Source organism: Lucilia sericata, unplaced genomic scaffold (genome assembly GCF_015586225.1).
Source record: "Lucilia sericata isolate MDLA Ls3-8-SP2 unplaced genomic scaffold, ASM1558622v1 Contig000207F_arrow, whole genome shotgun sequence".
NCBI classification, from domain to species: domain Eukaryota; kingdom Metazoa; phylum Arthropoda; class Insecta; order Diptera; family Calliphoridae; genus Lucilia; species Lucilia sericata.
In genome coordinates, this window is record NW_023994235.1 from 421,757 (window position 1) to 438,468 (window position 16,712).

Consider the following 16,712-nt stretch of genomic DNA (forward strand, 5'->3'; position numbering starts at 1 on the left):
TTAAACTTTCGAAAAAAAATTCTACATTATTTTATTAAAATTATACATTATTTGAACATTTTCTATAAAAAGAAAAATTTTACGAAAAGTTCCCATAAAAAACAAGAATTTTCGAAAAAATTTTATCAAAAAGATATTTTTTTTTCGAAAATTTTAATAATATTATAAATTTTTTCAAAAATTTTGGTAAAAAACAGGTATCTTCGAAAGTTTTCAATAAAAACTGGAAATCTTCGAAAATTTTCTATAAAAAGGAGAAATTTTGAAAAGGATCTTTTTTTCAATAAAAAGAGACATTTTTAAAAATTTTCTTTAAAAGAGAGAAATTTACAAAAAAAAAAATCTATAAAAAAGATTCCAAAAAATTCCTATTACAGACAGATTTTCAAAAAATTTTCTATAAAAAAGAGAAATTTTCGAAAATTTTCTGTAAAAAAGTTAAATTTTCTATAAAGGAGATGCTTTTTTAAAAATTTTCTATAAAAGAGAAAAATTTTCTATAAAAGAGAAAAATTTTCTATAAAAGATAGAAATTTTTTCAAAAATTTTTTACCAAAAAGTGATATTTTCGAACATTTTCTATAAAAAAGAGAAATTTTCTATAAGAATGAGACATTTTCTAAAAAAAAGTGAAATTTTCTATAAAAGAAAGAAATTTTCAAAAAATTTTCTATAAAAATGAGAAATTTTTGAAAATTTTCATTAAAAAAGTGAAATTTTTTATAAAAGAGAGATATTTTCAAAACATTTTCTATAAAAAAGAGAAATTTTCAAACATTTTCAGTAAAAAAGAGAAATTTTCGAAATTTTTCTATAAAAAAGTGAAATTTTCTATAAAAGAGTTAAAATTTTCCAAAATTTTTTTATTAAAGAGAGAAATTCTCCATAAAAGATACAAATTTAAAAAAAAAAAATTCTGCAAAAAAATTTTATTTTCGAAAATTTTGTATAACAAAAAGAAATTTTGTATAAAAAATTGAAATTTTCTATAAAACATAGAAATTTTTCAAAAAATGTTTACAAAAAAAATTATATTTTTGAAAATGTTCTATAAAAAAGAGAAATTTTCTATAAAAAAGTGAAATTTTCTATAAAAGAGAGAAATTTTCCAAAAATTTTCTATAAAAGAGAAAATTTCACTTTTTTTTCGAAAATGTTCTATAAAAAAGTGAAAGTGAAGTGAAATTTTCCAAAAATTTTCTATAAGAGAGAAGTTTTCCAAAAGTTTTCTAAAAGAGAGAAAATTTCCAAAAATTTTCAATTAAAGAGAGAAATTTTCCAAAAAATTTTCTGTAACAGATAGAAATTGTTTCTATAAAAGAAATAAATTTTGGAAATTTTTCTATAAAAGAGAGAAATTTTTAAACATTTTCTATAAAAAAGAGATGTTTTAAAAAATTTTCTATAAAAAAGATAAATTTTCAATAAAAGAGAGAAATTTTTCAAAAAACTCCTATAAAAGAGATATTTTCAAAAAATTTTCTATAAAAAAGAGAAATTTTCGAAATTTTTCTGAAAAAAGTTTTATTTTCAATAAAAGAGATAAATTTTCTAAAAATTTTCTATAAAAGAGAGAAATTTTCGATATAAGAGAGAAATTTTCTATAAAAGATAGAAATTTTTCAAAACATTTTTACAAAAAAGTGATATTTTCGAACATTTTATATAAAAAATAGAAATTTTCTATAAAAAAGTGAAATTTTCTATAAAAGAGTGAAATTTTCTATAAAAGAGAGAAAATGTCTAAAAAATTTCTATAAAAAAGTGAAATTTTTTATAAAAGAGAGATATTTTCAAAAAATTTTCCATAAAAAAGAGAAATTTTCAAAAATTTTCACTAAAAAAAAGAAATTTTCGAAATTTGTCTATAAAAAAGTGAAATTTTCCATAAAAGAATTAAAATTTTCCAAAAATTTTTTATTAAAGAGAGAAATTTTCTATAAAAGATAGAAATTTAAAAAAAAAATCTACAAAAAAATTATATTTTCGAAAATTTTCTATAACAAAAAGAAATTTTGTATAAAAAAGTGAAATTTTCTAAAAAACATAGAAAGTTTTCAAAAAATTTTTACAAAAAAATTATATTTTCGAAAATTTTCTATAAAAAAGAGAAATTTTCTATAAAAGAGAGAAATTTTTCAAAAATTTTCTATAAAAAAGAAAATGTTCTATAAAAAAGTGAAAGTGAAGTGAAATTTTCGAAAATTTTCTATAAGAGAGAAATTTTCCAAAAATTTTCTATAAGAGAGAAGTTTTCCAAAAGTTTTCTAAAAGAGAGAAAATTTCCAAAAATGTTCAATTAAAGAGAGAAATTTTCCAAAAATTTTCTGTAACAGATAGAAATTGTTTCTATAAAAGAAATAAATTTTGGAAAATTTTCTATAAAAGAGAGAAATTTTTAAACATTTGCTCTATTTTCTAAAATTTCCTATAAAAATTTCAAAAATTTTATATAGAAGAGAACTTTTCGAAAATTTTCTATAAAAGAGAGAAATTTTCGAACATTTTCTATAAAAAAAGTGATATTATAGAAAAGTTATCGAAAATTTTCTAATAAAACAGTTTATGAAAAGGAGATTTTTTTTAATTTTCTATAAAAAAGAGAAAGCTTTGAAAAGTTTTATAAAAAATAAACATTTTTAAACATTTTCTAAATTTCGAATATAAAAAATTAAAATTTTCTCTAAACAACAGACATTTTCCTTTAAATTTTCAAAATAAACATTTTTGTAAAAGATTTTCGAAAATTTTCTATAAAAGTAGAAATTTGCCTTTTAAAGCAGAATTGTGAATAAACAGAAACTTTTAGTTTAGTTTAGCTGGTTTGAGAGTTCAGTATACATATTTGGCAATTTTTTACAACGACCCCACTGTACCTTGTTTCTCTGTGAAATTGAGTTGTTTTGTGGCATTAGTTTTAGTCAAGCGTTGCATATTTTATTTGATATGTCTGTGTTTTAGTAAATTAGCTTTAATTTAAATGACACCGAAGTTGCAATTAAAAAATTTTGTCATCTTAGATTGCATGCTTAATCTAAAATGATGCGACTTTTTTTTGTAGCTCAAAGCAATGTTTTTTTTTTTTGATGCAAACTTAATGAGGCTTGAATTGCAAACAAGATTAATAAAATGTTTTTAAAAAAGAGTTTTCTAAAGAAAAGTGTTATTTTAAAGACATATTGTTTCTAGTTTGTAAATTTATAGCTTATATTCGAATATGTTGATGGTGGCACAACCTAGATGTGTTAATTTTAAAAATTTGCACTTTGAAAATAAGTTTTGAAATTAGTTAGAGTATCAATTAACCTAATTGGAAACCTGTTGGAGAGAAATATTTGTAATTATTTTAACTTTTTTAAGGCAATATTGCCACATGAGAAAGAAATGAGTGAGATTTTTTAAATGAGAGAAAATTGTTCTAAGATAATGTAAACATAGAAGATTTCATTATTTGACAGATCTGACTTAAAATAAATATAAAATTTCTGCAGCCATTTAATCATACATTGTGCTAGTATGAAGTCATTTCCGTTTCGCTTTGATAATATTTAAGCGTTTGTAATTCATGAATTCAATAATTCATGAGTGAATTCTTTCTGAAACCGGGTTTATACAAATTAGAACATTATAAAGATGAATAATGATTTCATATGTGAAAGAAATAAAAATTTATAGTAGAAACTATCATATGTGATATACAATATTATCGTCATAATATTGTATATCTTTACAGTTTTTAAATGAATCCTCTAGAACAGATTTTACCCAAACCTTTGGTAAATTCTTCCTCTATTCAGCATAACATTCTAACATTTCAAATCCAACGGCAATAGTTTTTCTAATACTTATAAAATTCTGTTCAAAAACAGTACTGTTAATTTATCACAACACCTAAAAATATGCACCACAATTTACACATAAGATTAAATCAAGCTAAAATATCTACATACCAATGTTTTCATATCCTCTTGTCTTAGGAATTTCATGTTGCCTATCTATTCATTCGCATGGGTAACTCACCACGTCCCGGTCTCTGGACTCTAGAGAAATCTAGTGATTATGGTAAAACCTGGTCTGCTTGGCAACATTTCTCCGACACACCCGCCGATTGTGAAACCTATTTTGGCAAAGACACTTACAAACCCATTACCAAAGATGATGATGTTATTTGTACCACAGAATACTCGAAAATTGTACCCCTGGAAAATGGTGAAATTCCGGTAATGTTGCTTAATGATCGCCCATCCTCCACGAATTATTTCAATTCGACTGTGTTGCAAGAATGGACTCGTGCCACTAATGTGCGTATACGTCTATTGCGTACGAAAAATTTATTGGGTCATTTGATGTCGGTGGCGCGACAAGATCCCACAGTGACACGTCGTTATTTCTATTCGATTAAGGATATTTCTATTGGTGGTCGTTGTATGTGTAACGGTCATGCTGATACCTGTGATGTTAAGGATCCCAAGAGTCCAGTGCGTATATTGGCGTGTCGTTGTCAACATCGCACCTGTGGTATACAGTGTAATGAATGTTGTCCCGGTTTCGAGCAGAAGAAATGGAGACAGAATACCAATGCCCGACCCTTCGAATGTGAACGTAAGTTGAAGTTTTTTTTTGAAATATTTTCAAGTTGTTATTAAGATTTTCTTTGATTTTAGCTTGCAATTGTCATGGTCATACCAATGAGTGTGTTTATGATGAGGAAATCGATCGTAAGGGTTTGTCTTTGGACATACATGGCCGTTATGAGGGTGGTGGTCGCTGTTTGAATTGTCAACATAATACGGAGGGTATTAATTGTAACAAGTGTAAGGCTAAATACTATAGACCTTATGAGAAGCATTGGAATGAAACGGATGTGTGTCAACGTAAGTGCATCAGCAACTTTTCGAAACTTCAAAAAAAAAAAAAAAACGAGAATTTTTCGAAAATTTTCTATAAAAAAGAGAATATTGCAAAAGAGAAACTTTTCAAACATTTTCTATAAAAAGCTAAATTTTTTCTATAGGAGACATTTTTCAAATATTTCTTAAAAGAGAAATTTTCCAAAAATTTTCTTTAAAAAGAGAAATTTTCCAAAAATTTTCTATAAGAGAAAATTTTTCAAAAATTTTCTATAAGAGAAATTTTTCAAAAATTTTCTATACAAGAAATTTTCCGAAAAGTTTCTATAAAAGAAATTTTCCGAAAAGTTTCTATAAAAGAAATTTTCCAAAAAGTTTCTATAAGAGAAATTTTCCAAAAATTTTCTATAAGATACATTTTTTCAAAAATTTTCTATGAGAGAAATTTTCTATAACAGAAATTTTCTATAAAAGAAATTTTCTAAAAATTTTCTATAAGAGAAATTTTCTAAAAATTTTCCTTAAGAGAAATTTTCCAAAAATTTTCTATAAGAGAAATTTTCCGAAAAGTTTCTATAAAAGAAATTTTCCGAAAAGTTTCTATAAATGAAATTTTCCAAAAAGTTTCTATAAGATAAATTTTTTTCAAAAATTTTCTATGAGAGAAATTTTCTATAAAAGAAATTTTCTAAAAATTTTCCATAAATTTTAAAAAAGTTTCTATAAGAGAAATTCTCTAAAAATTTTCTATAAGAGAAATTCTCTAAAAATTTTCTATAAGAGAAATTCTCTAAAAATTTTCTATAAGATAAATTTTCCAAAAAGTTTCTATAAGATAAATTTTCCAAAAAGTTTCTATAAGAGAAATTTTCCAAAAATTTCCTATAAGAGAAATTTTCCAAAAATTTCCTATAAGAGAAATTTTCCAAAAATTTCCTATAAGAGAAATTTTCCAAAAATTTCCTATAAGAGAAATTTTCCAAAAATTTCCTATAAGAGAAATTTTCCAAACGTTTTCTATAAGAGAAATTTTCCAAACATTTTCTATAAGAGCAATTTTCCAAAAATTTTCTATAAAAGAAATTTTCTAAAAATTTTCCATAAGAGAAATTTTTCCAAAATTTTCTATAAAAGAAAGTTCTACTTTTTTGAACATTTTCTTTAATTTAAATTCAATTTCTTTCTCCTTTAGCTTGCCAGTGTGATTACTTCTATTCCACGGGTCACTGTGAAGAGGGCAGTGGTCGCTGTGAATGTCGCAAGGCTTTCCAACCACCAAATTGTGATTCCTGTGCCTACGGTTACTACGGTTATCCCAATTGTCGTGAATGTGAGTGCAATCTTAATGGTACCGATGGTTATCACTGCGAAGCCATTAATGGTGAATGTCCCTGTAAGATTAACTTTGCTGGTCACTATTGTAAACAGTGTGCTGAGGGTTACTATGCCTTCCCCGAGTGTAAAGCCTGCGAGTGTAATCAAATTGGTTCGATTAGCAATGATTGTGACTTGATAACGGGTCAATGTAAATGTTTGAGCAGTTTTGGTGGTGAACGTTGTGAACGTTGTAAACATGGTTACTACAACTATCCCAAGTGTCAATGTAAGTTTTTTGTGTTTCATATACTTTTAAAGGATTTTAATGGAATTTCTTTGTTTGCCAGATTGTGACTGTGATATACAAGGTACTCAGGATGAGATTTGTGACAAGGAAAGTGGTCAATGTATATGCCGTGAAGGTTTTGGTGGTCCACGTTGTGATCAATGTTTGCCGGGTTATTATGATTATCCCAATTGTAAACCTTGCAACTGTTCCGCTACTGGCAGTACCGCCACTACTTGTGATAATACGGGCAAATGTAATTGTCTCTCCAACTTTGCGGGCAAACAGTGCAATTCTTGCAGTGCTGGTTATTACAACTATCCCGATTGTTTACGTAAGTCTAAAGCTTAAGTTCTTCTTAAAGGGAATATTTAGATAATGTTGTTTTTTGAACAGCTTGTAATTGTGATGTCCATGGCTCGGTGGGTGTTTCCTGCAATGCTGATGGCCAGTGTTTGTGTCATCCCAACTTTAATGGTAAATTGTGTGACTCTTGCCAAGAGGGCTTCTACAACTTCCCTAGTTGTGAGGATTGTAATTGTGATCCTGCTGGTGTTATTGATAAATTCGCCGGTTGTGGTTCCGTACCGGTGGGAGAGTTGTGTCAGTGCAAGGAACGTGTCACTGGACGCATTTGTAATGAATGTATGCCTTTGTATTGGAATCTTAATATCAGTAATCCCGATGGTTGTGAGGTCTGTGATTGTTACTCGGATGGTACCATTGGCACTTTAGATACTTGTAATTCGAAATCGGGCCAGTGTGCTTGTAAACCTTATACTCAGGGACGCACCTGTAACGATTGTAAAGATGGTACTTATGATTTGGATGGTTCCTCACTGTTTGGTTGTAAGGATTGTAATTGTGATGTTGGTGGTGCTTGGAAGAGTGAATGTGATAAAACCACCGGCCAATGTAAATGTCATCCTCGTGTAACGGGTCGTGATTGTACTCAACCTTTGACTACTCATTATTTCCCAACATTACATCAATTCCAATATGAATATGAAGATGGTTCTCAGCCTTCGGGTGCCCAGGTGCGTTATCAATATGATGAAGATGTTTTCCCTGGTTATAGCAGTAAAGGTTATGCTGTTTTCAATGATATACAAAACGAAGTGCGTTATGAGTTGACGGTATTCAAGTCGTCGGTTTATCGTATTGTTATACGTTATGTCAATTTGAATGATTTCAATGTTACGGCCAGTATTTTGATACAATCGGAAAATCCTTTGGAAGTTGATCAAAAGTAAGGGACATTTAATACAAATTTGGGACATTTTATAAAATCTTATTTCGTTATCTTCCTTACAGCGTCAAAGTTTTATTGCGTCCCACTACCGAACCCCAATTCGTTACCGTGGCTGGTGATAAGGGCAAGAAGCCCTCAGCTGTTGTTTTGGATCCTGGCAAATATGTGTTCACCACCAAATCTACTAAGAATGTTATGTTGGATTACTTTGTTCTCTTGCCGGCGGCCTACTATGAAGCCTCCATTTTGACACGTAAAATTTCCAATCCCTGTGAACTTGGCAATATGGAATTGTGCAGACATTACAAATATGCTTCTTTGGATGAGTAAGTCCTCTTTCTAACCGATTACTTAACCCGTGGCTAACTTCCTTTTCCCCTTACAGTTTCCATCCTGCCGTTACACCCTTCATTGTCAACGAGAAGGGCAAACCTACCAATCCCATGGAATACTATAATGATCCAGATCATTTGACAATTATTAATCATATTGGTGATATTCCTTTGATAACCAGCAATCAACAGGAACTTAACTATATCATTGATGTTCCTCATAGTGGAAAATATATTTTCGTTATTGATTATGTCAGTGAACGCAGTTATGCCGAGCCCGGTTTTATTAAATTACGCATAGGAGATGATGAGGATAATTATGGCTCCACCACAGTTTACCCATGCCTCTACTCCATGGCCTGTCGTACTCCTATTATTGATGATCAGATACGCGAAAAAGCTTTCTACATTAATAAAGAAGATGATAAACCCGTTGTGGTATTTGCCGACTTTGAAGAAGATGAGAAGGTGGCTATTATCTCTGTCACCGCCATACCAGTTGAACAATGGTCCATCGATTACATTAACCCCAGTCCTGTGTGTGTTATACATAATAATCAATGTGCTACTCCCAAATTTAGATCGGTTCCCGATTCGAAGAAAATTGAATTTGAAAGTGATCATGAAGATCGCATTGCTATACATAAGCCTCCCTATGCTGTCTTAGATGAAAAGGTTAAACTTATTTATTTGGACAATAAGGAGGATTCTACCATTGTTATTGAATCTAAGGTCTCAGAGCCGGGACGCTATGTTATATTGGTTAAATACTATCAGCCTCATCATCCCACCTATAATGTCATGTATACTTTGACTGCTGGTAAAAATCAATATGATGGCAAATTTGGCATTAGTCATTGTCCCTCCAGTTCTGGCTGCCGTGGTGTTATCCGACCCATTGGTGATGAATGGTTCGAAATTGATGATGAATTCAAATTTACCATCACCAACAATCGTCCTCAGGGTGTGTGGTTGGATTATTTGGTTATTGTTCCCGTCGATCAGTACAACGATGATTTGTTGGAAGAGGAAACCTTTGATCAGACTAAAGAGTTTATCAGGGAGTGTGGTCAGGATCATTTCTATATCACTCACAATGCTACAGATTTCTGTAAGAAGGCTGTATTCTCTTTGACTGCCGACTACAATAGCGGTGCCTTGCCTTGTAATTGTGATTATGCCGGTTCGACTAGTTTTGAGTGTCATCCCTTCGGTGGCCAGTGTCAATGTAAACCCAATATTATTGAACGTCAATGTGGTGCCTGTAAGACCGGTTACTATGGTTTCCCCGATTGTAAGCCTTGTGAATGTCCCAGCACTGCTATGTGTGAACCTCATACCGGTGAATGTGTGTGTCCACCCAATGTTATGGGTGAATTGTGTGACAAATGTATGCCCAATACCTATGGCTTCCATCAGATTATCGGTTGTGAACCTTGTGACTGCAACTACTTGGGTATAGCTAATGGCAATAGTCAATGTGATGCCTTCAATGGTAGCTGTGAATGTCGTCCCAATATTGAGGGTCGTGCTTGTGATGAATGTTCCAATGGTTTCTTTGATTTCCCACAATGTGATCAATGTTCTTGCAATGTAGCTGGTACTGAGTTGGAGATCTGTGACAAGGTCGATGGCAATTGTTTCTGCAAAAAGAATGTAGTGGGTCGTGATTGTGATCAGTGTATGGAGAGCACCTATAACCTGCAAGCCAGCAATCCTGAAGGTTGTACCAAATGTTTCTGTTTCGGCAAAACCTCACGTTGTGACAGTGCCTACTTGAAGGTTTACAATGTCAGTCTCTTAAAGAAAGTTTCCCTTAATACCGCTGTCTTCACACCCAAATCCATCGAGTTCTCTATTTGGGGCATGAGCCAGGAAGAACTGCTCGTGAACGAAACTATGTTACAGGCTGATTTTACTTTCAGTGATGTAAACGATGACTCCATAGTTTACTTTGGTGTTTTGGATTATTTGATGAATCAAAATAGTCATATCTCCGCTTATGGTGGAGAATTGGCCTACAACTTATTCTATACTACCGGATTTTCGGGTAAACCTTTGTTTGCTCCCGATGTTATATTGTTCAGCAATGATCATGTCTTGGTTCACCAAAGTTATGAACAACCTTCCAGCAATCAAATGTTTAAGAATCGTGTTCAAATGGTGGAAACTAATTTCCTTACTGCCGATGGCAAGACCGTCTCCAGAGCTGATTTCATGATGACTTTAAGAAATTTGAATATGATCTATATACGCGCCAATTACTATGAACAAACTTTGATTTCTCAATTGTCTGATGTTTATTTGACTTTGGCCGATGAAGATGATGATGGCAATATGGATGGTTATGAGTTCTTGGCGGTGGAAAGATGTCAATGCCCTCCTGGCTATTCGGGTCTTTCTTGTGAAGACTGTGCTCCGGGTTATTATCGTGATCCCAGCGGCCCCTATGGTGGTTATTGTATTCCCTGCGACTGTAACGGTCATGCTGAGACTTGTGACTGTGCTACAGGAATTTGCAAGAATTGTCAACACTCCACCACCGGTGATCATTGTGAAATGTGCATAGAGGGTTATTATGGTAACGCCACCTATGGTTCTCCTCATGATTGTATGATTTGTGCCTGTCCTTTGCCTATACCCAGCAATAACTTTGCCACTGGTTGCGAAATTTCTGAATCTGGTGACAAGATCTTCTGTGAATGTCGTCCCGGTTATACTGGTCCCAAGTGTGAATTCTGTTCCAACGGTTACTATGGTAATCCTCAAATTCCTGGTGATTATTGTAAGCCTTGCGAGTGTTCCGGCAACATTAATCCCGAAGAAGCTGGTTCCTGTGACACCATTACGGGAGAATGTTTGCGCTGCTTGAACAACACCTCTGGAGCAGCTTGTAATCTCTGTGCTCCAGGTTTCTATGGTGATGCCATCAAATTGAAAAATTGTCAAAGCTGTGATTGTGAAGATTTGGGTACCTTGGAATGTGATCCCTTCGAGGGTGTTTGTAAGTGTTTGGAAAATGTTATTGGTGATCGTTGCGATATGTGTAAGCCGGATCATTATGGTTTTGATTCTGGTTTGGGTTGTCGTTCTTGCGATTGTGGTGCTGCTTCCAATAGCACTCAGTGTGATGAACATTCGGGCAAGTGTGCTTGCAAGCCGGGAGTTACGGGACGTCAGTGTGATCGTTGCGCCACCGATCATTGGAATTACACTAGAGAGGGTTGTATACCTTGTAACTGTAATCAAGGTTATTCCCGCGGCTTTGGTTGCAATCCTTACACCGGGCAATGTGAATGTTTGCCAGGAGTTATTGGCGATCGTTGTGATAACTGTCCTCATCGTTGGGTACTTAAGAAGGATGAAGGTTGTTTCGAGTGCGATAACTGTCATCATGCCTTATTAGATGTTACCGATCGTTTGAGCTATCAAATCGAACCGGTATTAGATGAATTCCAGTCCGTAGCTTTGGCCTTCTTTACTAGTCAAAAACTTAGCTATTATGATAAGCTAGCCGATGAGATAGCTCCCGAAGTTCAAAGTCTCGATCCAAAGAGTGTTAATTTAGAACCGGCACTTTTGATGGTTAACTCCCTGGAATCAGATGCCAAATCCTATAACAAACAGGTGAACTTTACCTTGGAAAATGCCAATGACAGTCGTGACATGGCCAGTAAACTTTTGCAAAATGTCACTGGCTTAATTGACACAGTAGCATTAAGTGTTAGCGATGCTGATGAGGCTATAAGAGCCGTTGATGCCTTGTCCCGTAATTTGGAAACTGCAGCCAGCACTAAAATCGATTCGGCCTTTTCAGAGGCTCAACACCTTTTGCAGCAAATTAACTCTACTACTATTGATTTGGAACGTAATAATTTGGTTTTGAAAAAAGCCACCGATTTACTCGAAGAAGTTAGCTCCGCCATTTTGCCTATTAAAGCTCAAAATAAAACCTTAGATACTTTGAAAAATGACATTGGAGAATTCAGCGATAAGTTAGAGGATTTATACACCTGGAGTTTACAATCTTCTAATAGATCCAGTGAGGTAGAACGTTTAAATGCTTTGAATAAAATGGCCTTTGATAACTCCCAATTCGATACGGTCGGTGATCAACAAAAGGAAGCCGAAAAGAATATCCTAGATGCCGCCAATCTACAAACTAATGGCGCTATAACTCTGGTGGAAATTGATGATAAAATCGGTAATTTGGCTGATATTTTGAATACCTTGAAGGGTTTGAATAAACAAATTGATGACGATTTGCCACAAATGGAGGACGAACAGGCGGAAGCAAATAATTTAACTGAACTAGCTGAATTTAAGGCCATTGAACTCTTAAAGAAGGCACAAGATTTATCTGAACAATATTCCGATATGACCGCCAGTGCTGAGCCAGCCATAAGGGCAGCCACAGCTTACAGTGGTATAGTGGATGCGGTAGTCTCAGCTCAACAGCTAACCAAGGAAGCCAAGTATGCTGCTGGCAATGCCACCGAAAAGACAGATGGTATTGAAAATCGTGCTGGTGTTTCTGACAAAGAATCGGCCGAGTTATTGCAAAAAGCCAGAGGTTCTCTGCATAAAGTTCAAAGTGAATTGGAATCCCGTTTAAATAGTTCTGCTGCCAAGGTTGAAGCTATCTCCAAACTCAATGAAAATACGGAAAAGCGTTTAAAGGAAATCAACATAGCCATGGAAGCTTTGCCGGTCGATTCTCAACGTGACATGTGGAAAAATTCCAACGAAAATGCCACTGATGCTTTAGATATTATGCAAGATGTTTTGGCTATTTTAGAGCCGGTATCCAAACGAACTCCCAAGGAACTAGAAAAGGCCCGCAACATTTCCAAGGATATTGATAGCACATCTAAGGATATAGGACATGTTCAAAACCATTTGGATAGTGTGGAGGACTCCTTACCCGCTTTACTAGAGGCTGCTGATGACATTGAACAACAACAGATGAAAGTGGATGAAATGGCTCAGAATTTGGGTGATGAAATCGAAAATCTTAAGAGACAAATTGAGACAGCTCGACAAATCGCCAACGATATCAAGGTAGGCGTTAAGTTTACGCCCAGCACTATATTGGAATTGAAAACACCCGAAACTTTGCCTTTATTGGCCACCAAAACCAAGGTATCAACCTATTTCAAAACCGAAAATCCCAATGGTTTCCTACTATTCTTGGGCAATGACAACAAAACTGCCTCCTCAGCTCCATCAAATAATAAGAATAACGATTTCATGGCTTTGGAAATTGTCAATGGTTATCCCATACTTACTTTGGATTTGGGCAATGGACCCGAACGTATTACTAGTGAAAAATATGTAGCCGATAATGAATGGTATCAGGCTGTGGTAGATCGTACGGGCTCTAATGTTAAATTGATTATTAAAGAAGAATTGGAAAACAAGACCGTGGTGGATCATGTTAAGGAAGAAGCTTTAGTGGGAGCCAATAATGTATTTAATGTCGATCGCAATAGTCGCTTATTTGTGGGCGGTTATCCGCCACCATCCGATTTTACACCACCAGAAGATATACACTCCAGTTCCTTTGTGGGTGACATCGAAGATTTGAAGATAGGTGATGAACCGGTAGGTTTGTGGAATTTCGTGTATGGAGAAGATAATGAGCAGGCGGCTTATCCTCGCACTAAATTGCTTACTGAAGATATACCACCTACCGGCTATCGTTTCAATGGCAATGGTTTTGTGGCCCTCAAGGCTTCACCCTACAACTTTAAACAGAGATCTAGTATACAGTTTAGTTTTAAGGCGGCCAAGGACTCGAAGGATGGTTTAATGTTCTTCTATGGACGTAATAATCAATTCATGTCCGTGGAAATGGTGGATGGTGCTATATTCTTCCGTTACAAATTGGGAGATCATATTGCTTCTTCGGGCAGTCAAGATCAATACAATGACAATAAATGGCATCGTGTTTTGGCCGAAAGAGATGGTCGTCGTGGCTTGCTTAAGGTCGATGATGTTATTATTTCCCAGGAAGTGGCACCACCACATGTTGAGGACACCATGCCTGCTCTCAAACGCATGTTCTTTGGTGGCTATCCCAATAAACGTAATCATTCGGTTATTGTGGAACAGAACTTTGATGGTTGCATTGATGAGGTATCGATATCAGGCAACAATGTGGATTTGGGTCAACATGTCAATGCCGTTGGTGTTAAGCCGGGCTGTCCCAAGAAGTTCTCGACCGTCTTGGCTTATCCTCATAATGAACATGGCTATTTGAGAACTGCCAACATCAGTTCGGACAATAACTTAAATGTTAATTTGAAATTCAAGACTAGGCAAAAGGATGGTGTGTTGTTCTATGGAGCCAATTACGATCAGAGCTCTAACATTGGTCTAACTTTGGAAGATGGTTATTTGGTGTTGAATAGCATGAACAGTAGATTGGTTTCCGATATGCGTAAATTAAATGATGGCGAGGAGCATGTAGTCACCGTATTGCATGATGGCAATCAATTGAGATTATCCATCGATGATGTAGAAGATCAAAGGTGAGTGTTGGCAGTTTTTTTTTTATTCAAGATGTTATTGGAAATTTTTTCTTTGTTTTTTATAGATCTACTACAGCCCCAGCTCCTTTGATTATAACTGCTGGTGATATGTTCTTTGGTGGCTTACCAGAAAGTTATACCACTCCTCGTAATGCTCTCTCAAATTCAGCCTACTTTATTGGCTGCATTAGTGATGTAACAGTTAATGGTGAGATCATTAACTTTGCCGATAGCATTGAAAAGAAGAATGGCAATATCAACAACTGTCCAAGTGATATTTTGGGTAAGTTTCATGGACGATTGAATAAAAATAAAACAAAATGTAATTAATAAATTTTCTTAATTTAAGCTTACGATACTGCTGTAGTGCCTATACACTATGCCGGCGGAGAAATTGAATTTGTGCCCCCAGCACCAGCGCCAAAACCAACTACTACTACATCTACATCCACCTCAACTACGACAACCAGCACTACTACTACCACAACAACAACCACTACCACAACTACAACAACCCCCAAACCTTTCGTACCCATACCAGAACCCGTACCAGAACGTAAGTGGGAGGTCGATGAATCCGAAAATGCCATCGATGAGGATCACAAAGAGATTATAACTACTAAACCAGAAGTGTTTAATATTAAACCCGAAGTAGTTGTACGCAAACCAGTAATCATTCATGAACTGCACAAACCAGAAGATCCTCGTTGTAAACTACCAACAAATCCCAACTATGATGTTGATGCTAGCGAAGCCGGCTATCGTTTCTTCTCCATGCGTGAGCAACGTTTGGAAATTCCCTCATTGCCGCATGCTAAAATACGCAAACATTACGATCTAAGCCTCAGCTTCCGTACAGAGTATCCTTCAGGTCTTCTGTTCTATGGTGCTGACAAACATCATACCGATTATGTGGCTGTATACCTAAGTGATGGTATCCTCTATCATAAGGTACGTTTGGGTGGTCAAGTTATCTCGGTGAATAGCTCGAGCGAAATGAACGATGGTGAATGGCATACCATACAATTTATAAGGACTCAACGTAAGGTCAGCTTGATTATTAATGATCAGGAAACATTCCATGATTTCGAAGAACGCAACACCCATTTGATTAACATTGATTTCCCGCTGTTTGTGGGTGGCATACCTAAACATATCGAGGAGATGGTGCGTTCCAATGTAGATCTAGGAGAAGATGCACCTTATTACAATGGTTGTTTAAGAGACTTTAAGGTTAATGGTCAGACTCAAGAGCCCGAGCTACAACCTTTCCTAACAGTACCCTGTTCCGAACAAATTGAACCTGGCCTCTTCTTTAATAAACCCACTGGTTATGTTAAACTTTTCGAACGTTTCAGTGTGGGTACCGATTTCAGTTTGAACTTTGACTTTAGACCCCGTGAACCAGATGGTCTTTTGTTCTCGGTACATGGCAAGAGTTCTTATTTGATTTTGGAATTGGTAGACAATCAATTGTGGTTTACCGTTAAGTCAGATGCCAAAAATATTGTCACAACCACCTACAGTCTGCCCGATAATGGCAGTTTCTGTGATGGCAAGTGGCGCAATGTACAAGCAGTGAAATCTAAGTTTGTTATTACTATTTCCGTGGACTGGATTTCAGCTAAGCCTGGTGTTGGCCAAGAAGGTTCCACCGTCACTAAGACCAATCGTCCTCTCTTCATGGGTGGTCATCAGGCCTTTAATAAGGCTCCTGGCTTGAAGACACGCAAAACATTTAAGGGTTGCATACGCAATGTCCAGGTCAATAAGAAGACTGTACGTGTTACACCAAATCTCATTAATGGTGAGATCTGGCAGGGTGTCTGTCCTTTGAATTAGTTAAAAGATGGCGAAAAAAAAAACAACGAAAAAAAACGAACAAATTAGTGTTAATGATTAAAAGATGACGATTTTGGCTTTATGTAGAAGGTTTAACGAATTTTACTAAATTGAATGGAAATTTTTGCCGAGAGTAGAATTTTCAATAGGAAATTCTATCATTATAGAAAGGCAGTAATATGTGCGCGAATTGTTAGTCGTCTTAGAGATTTTACAATTTTTATACTGCCATTCTTAGATTATTTTAAGATTTTTCTTTAAATACTTATAATTTTCTTTTATTTTCTTTTGTAAAAATGG

The 16,712-nt window shown here is 34.4% G+C and overlaps 1 protein-coding gene across 1 annotated transcript in view; it reads left to right on the plus strand.

Moving 5' to 3' along the window:
• LOC119602066 (laminin subunit alpha) overlaps window positions 1–16,483 on the plus strand; it is a 28,451-nt gene extending 11,968 nt beyond the window's left edge. The window contains exons 3-11 of the mRNA XM_037953392.1: window positions 3,978–4,602; window positions 4,665–4,874; window positions 6,043–6,453; window positions 6,515–6,787; window positions 6,850–7,702; window positions 7,768–8,031; window positions 8,091–14,570; window positions 14,636–14,853; window positions 14,920–16,483. Of these exons, the coding sequence (XP_037809320.1) occupies window positions 3,978–4,602; window positions 4,665–4,874; window positions 6,043–6,453; window positions 6,515–6,787; window positions 6,850–7,702; window positions 7,768–8,031; window positions 8,091–14,570; window positions 14,636–14,853; window positions 14,920–16,412 (10,827 nt within the window). The 3' untranslated portion in view covers window positions 16,413–16,483. The remainder of the gene's footprint in view (window positions 1–3,977; window positions 4,603–4,664; window positions 4,875–6,042; window positions 6,454–6,514; window positions 6,788–6,849; window positions 7,703–7,767; window positions 8,032–8,090; window positions 14,571–14,635; window positions 14,854–14,919) is intronic.
• The last annotated feature ends 229 nt before the right edge of the window (window positions 16,484–16,712 follow it).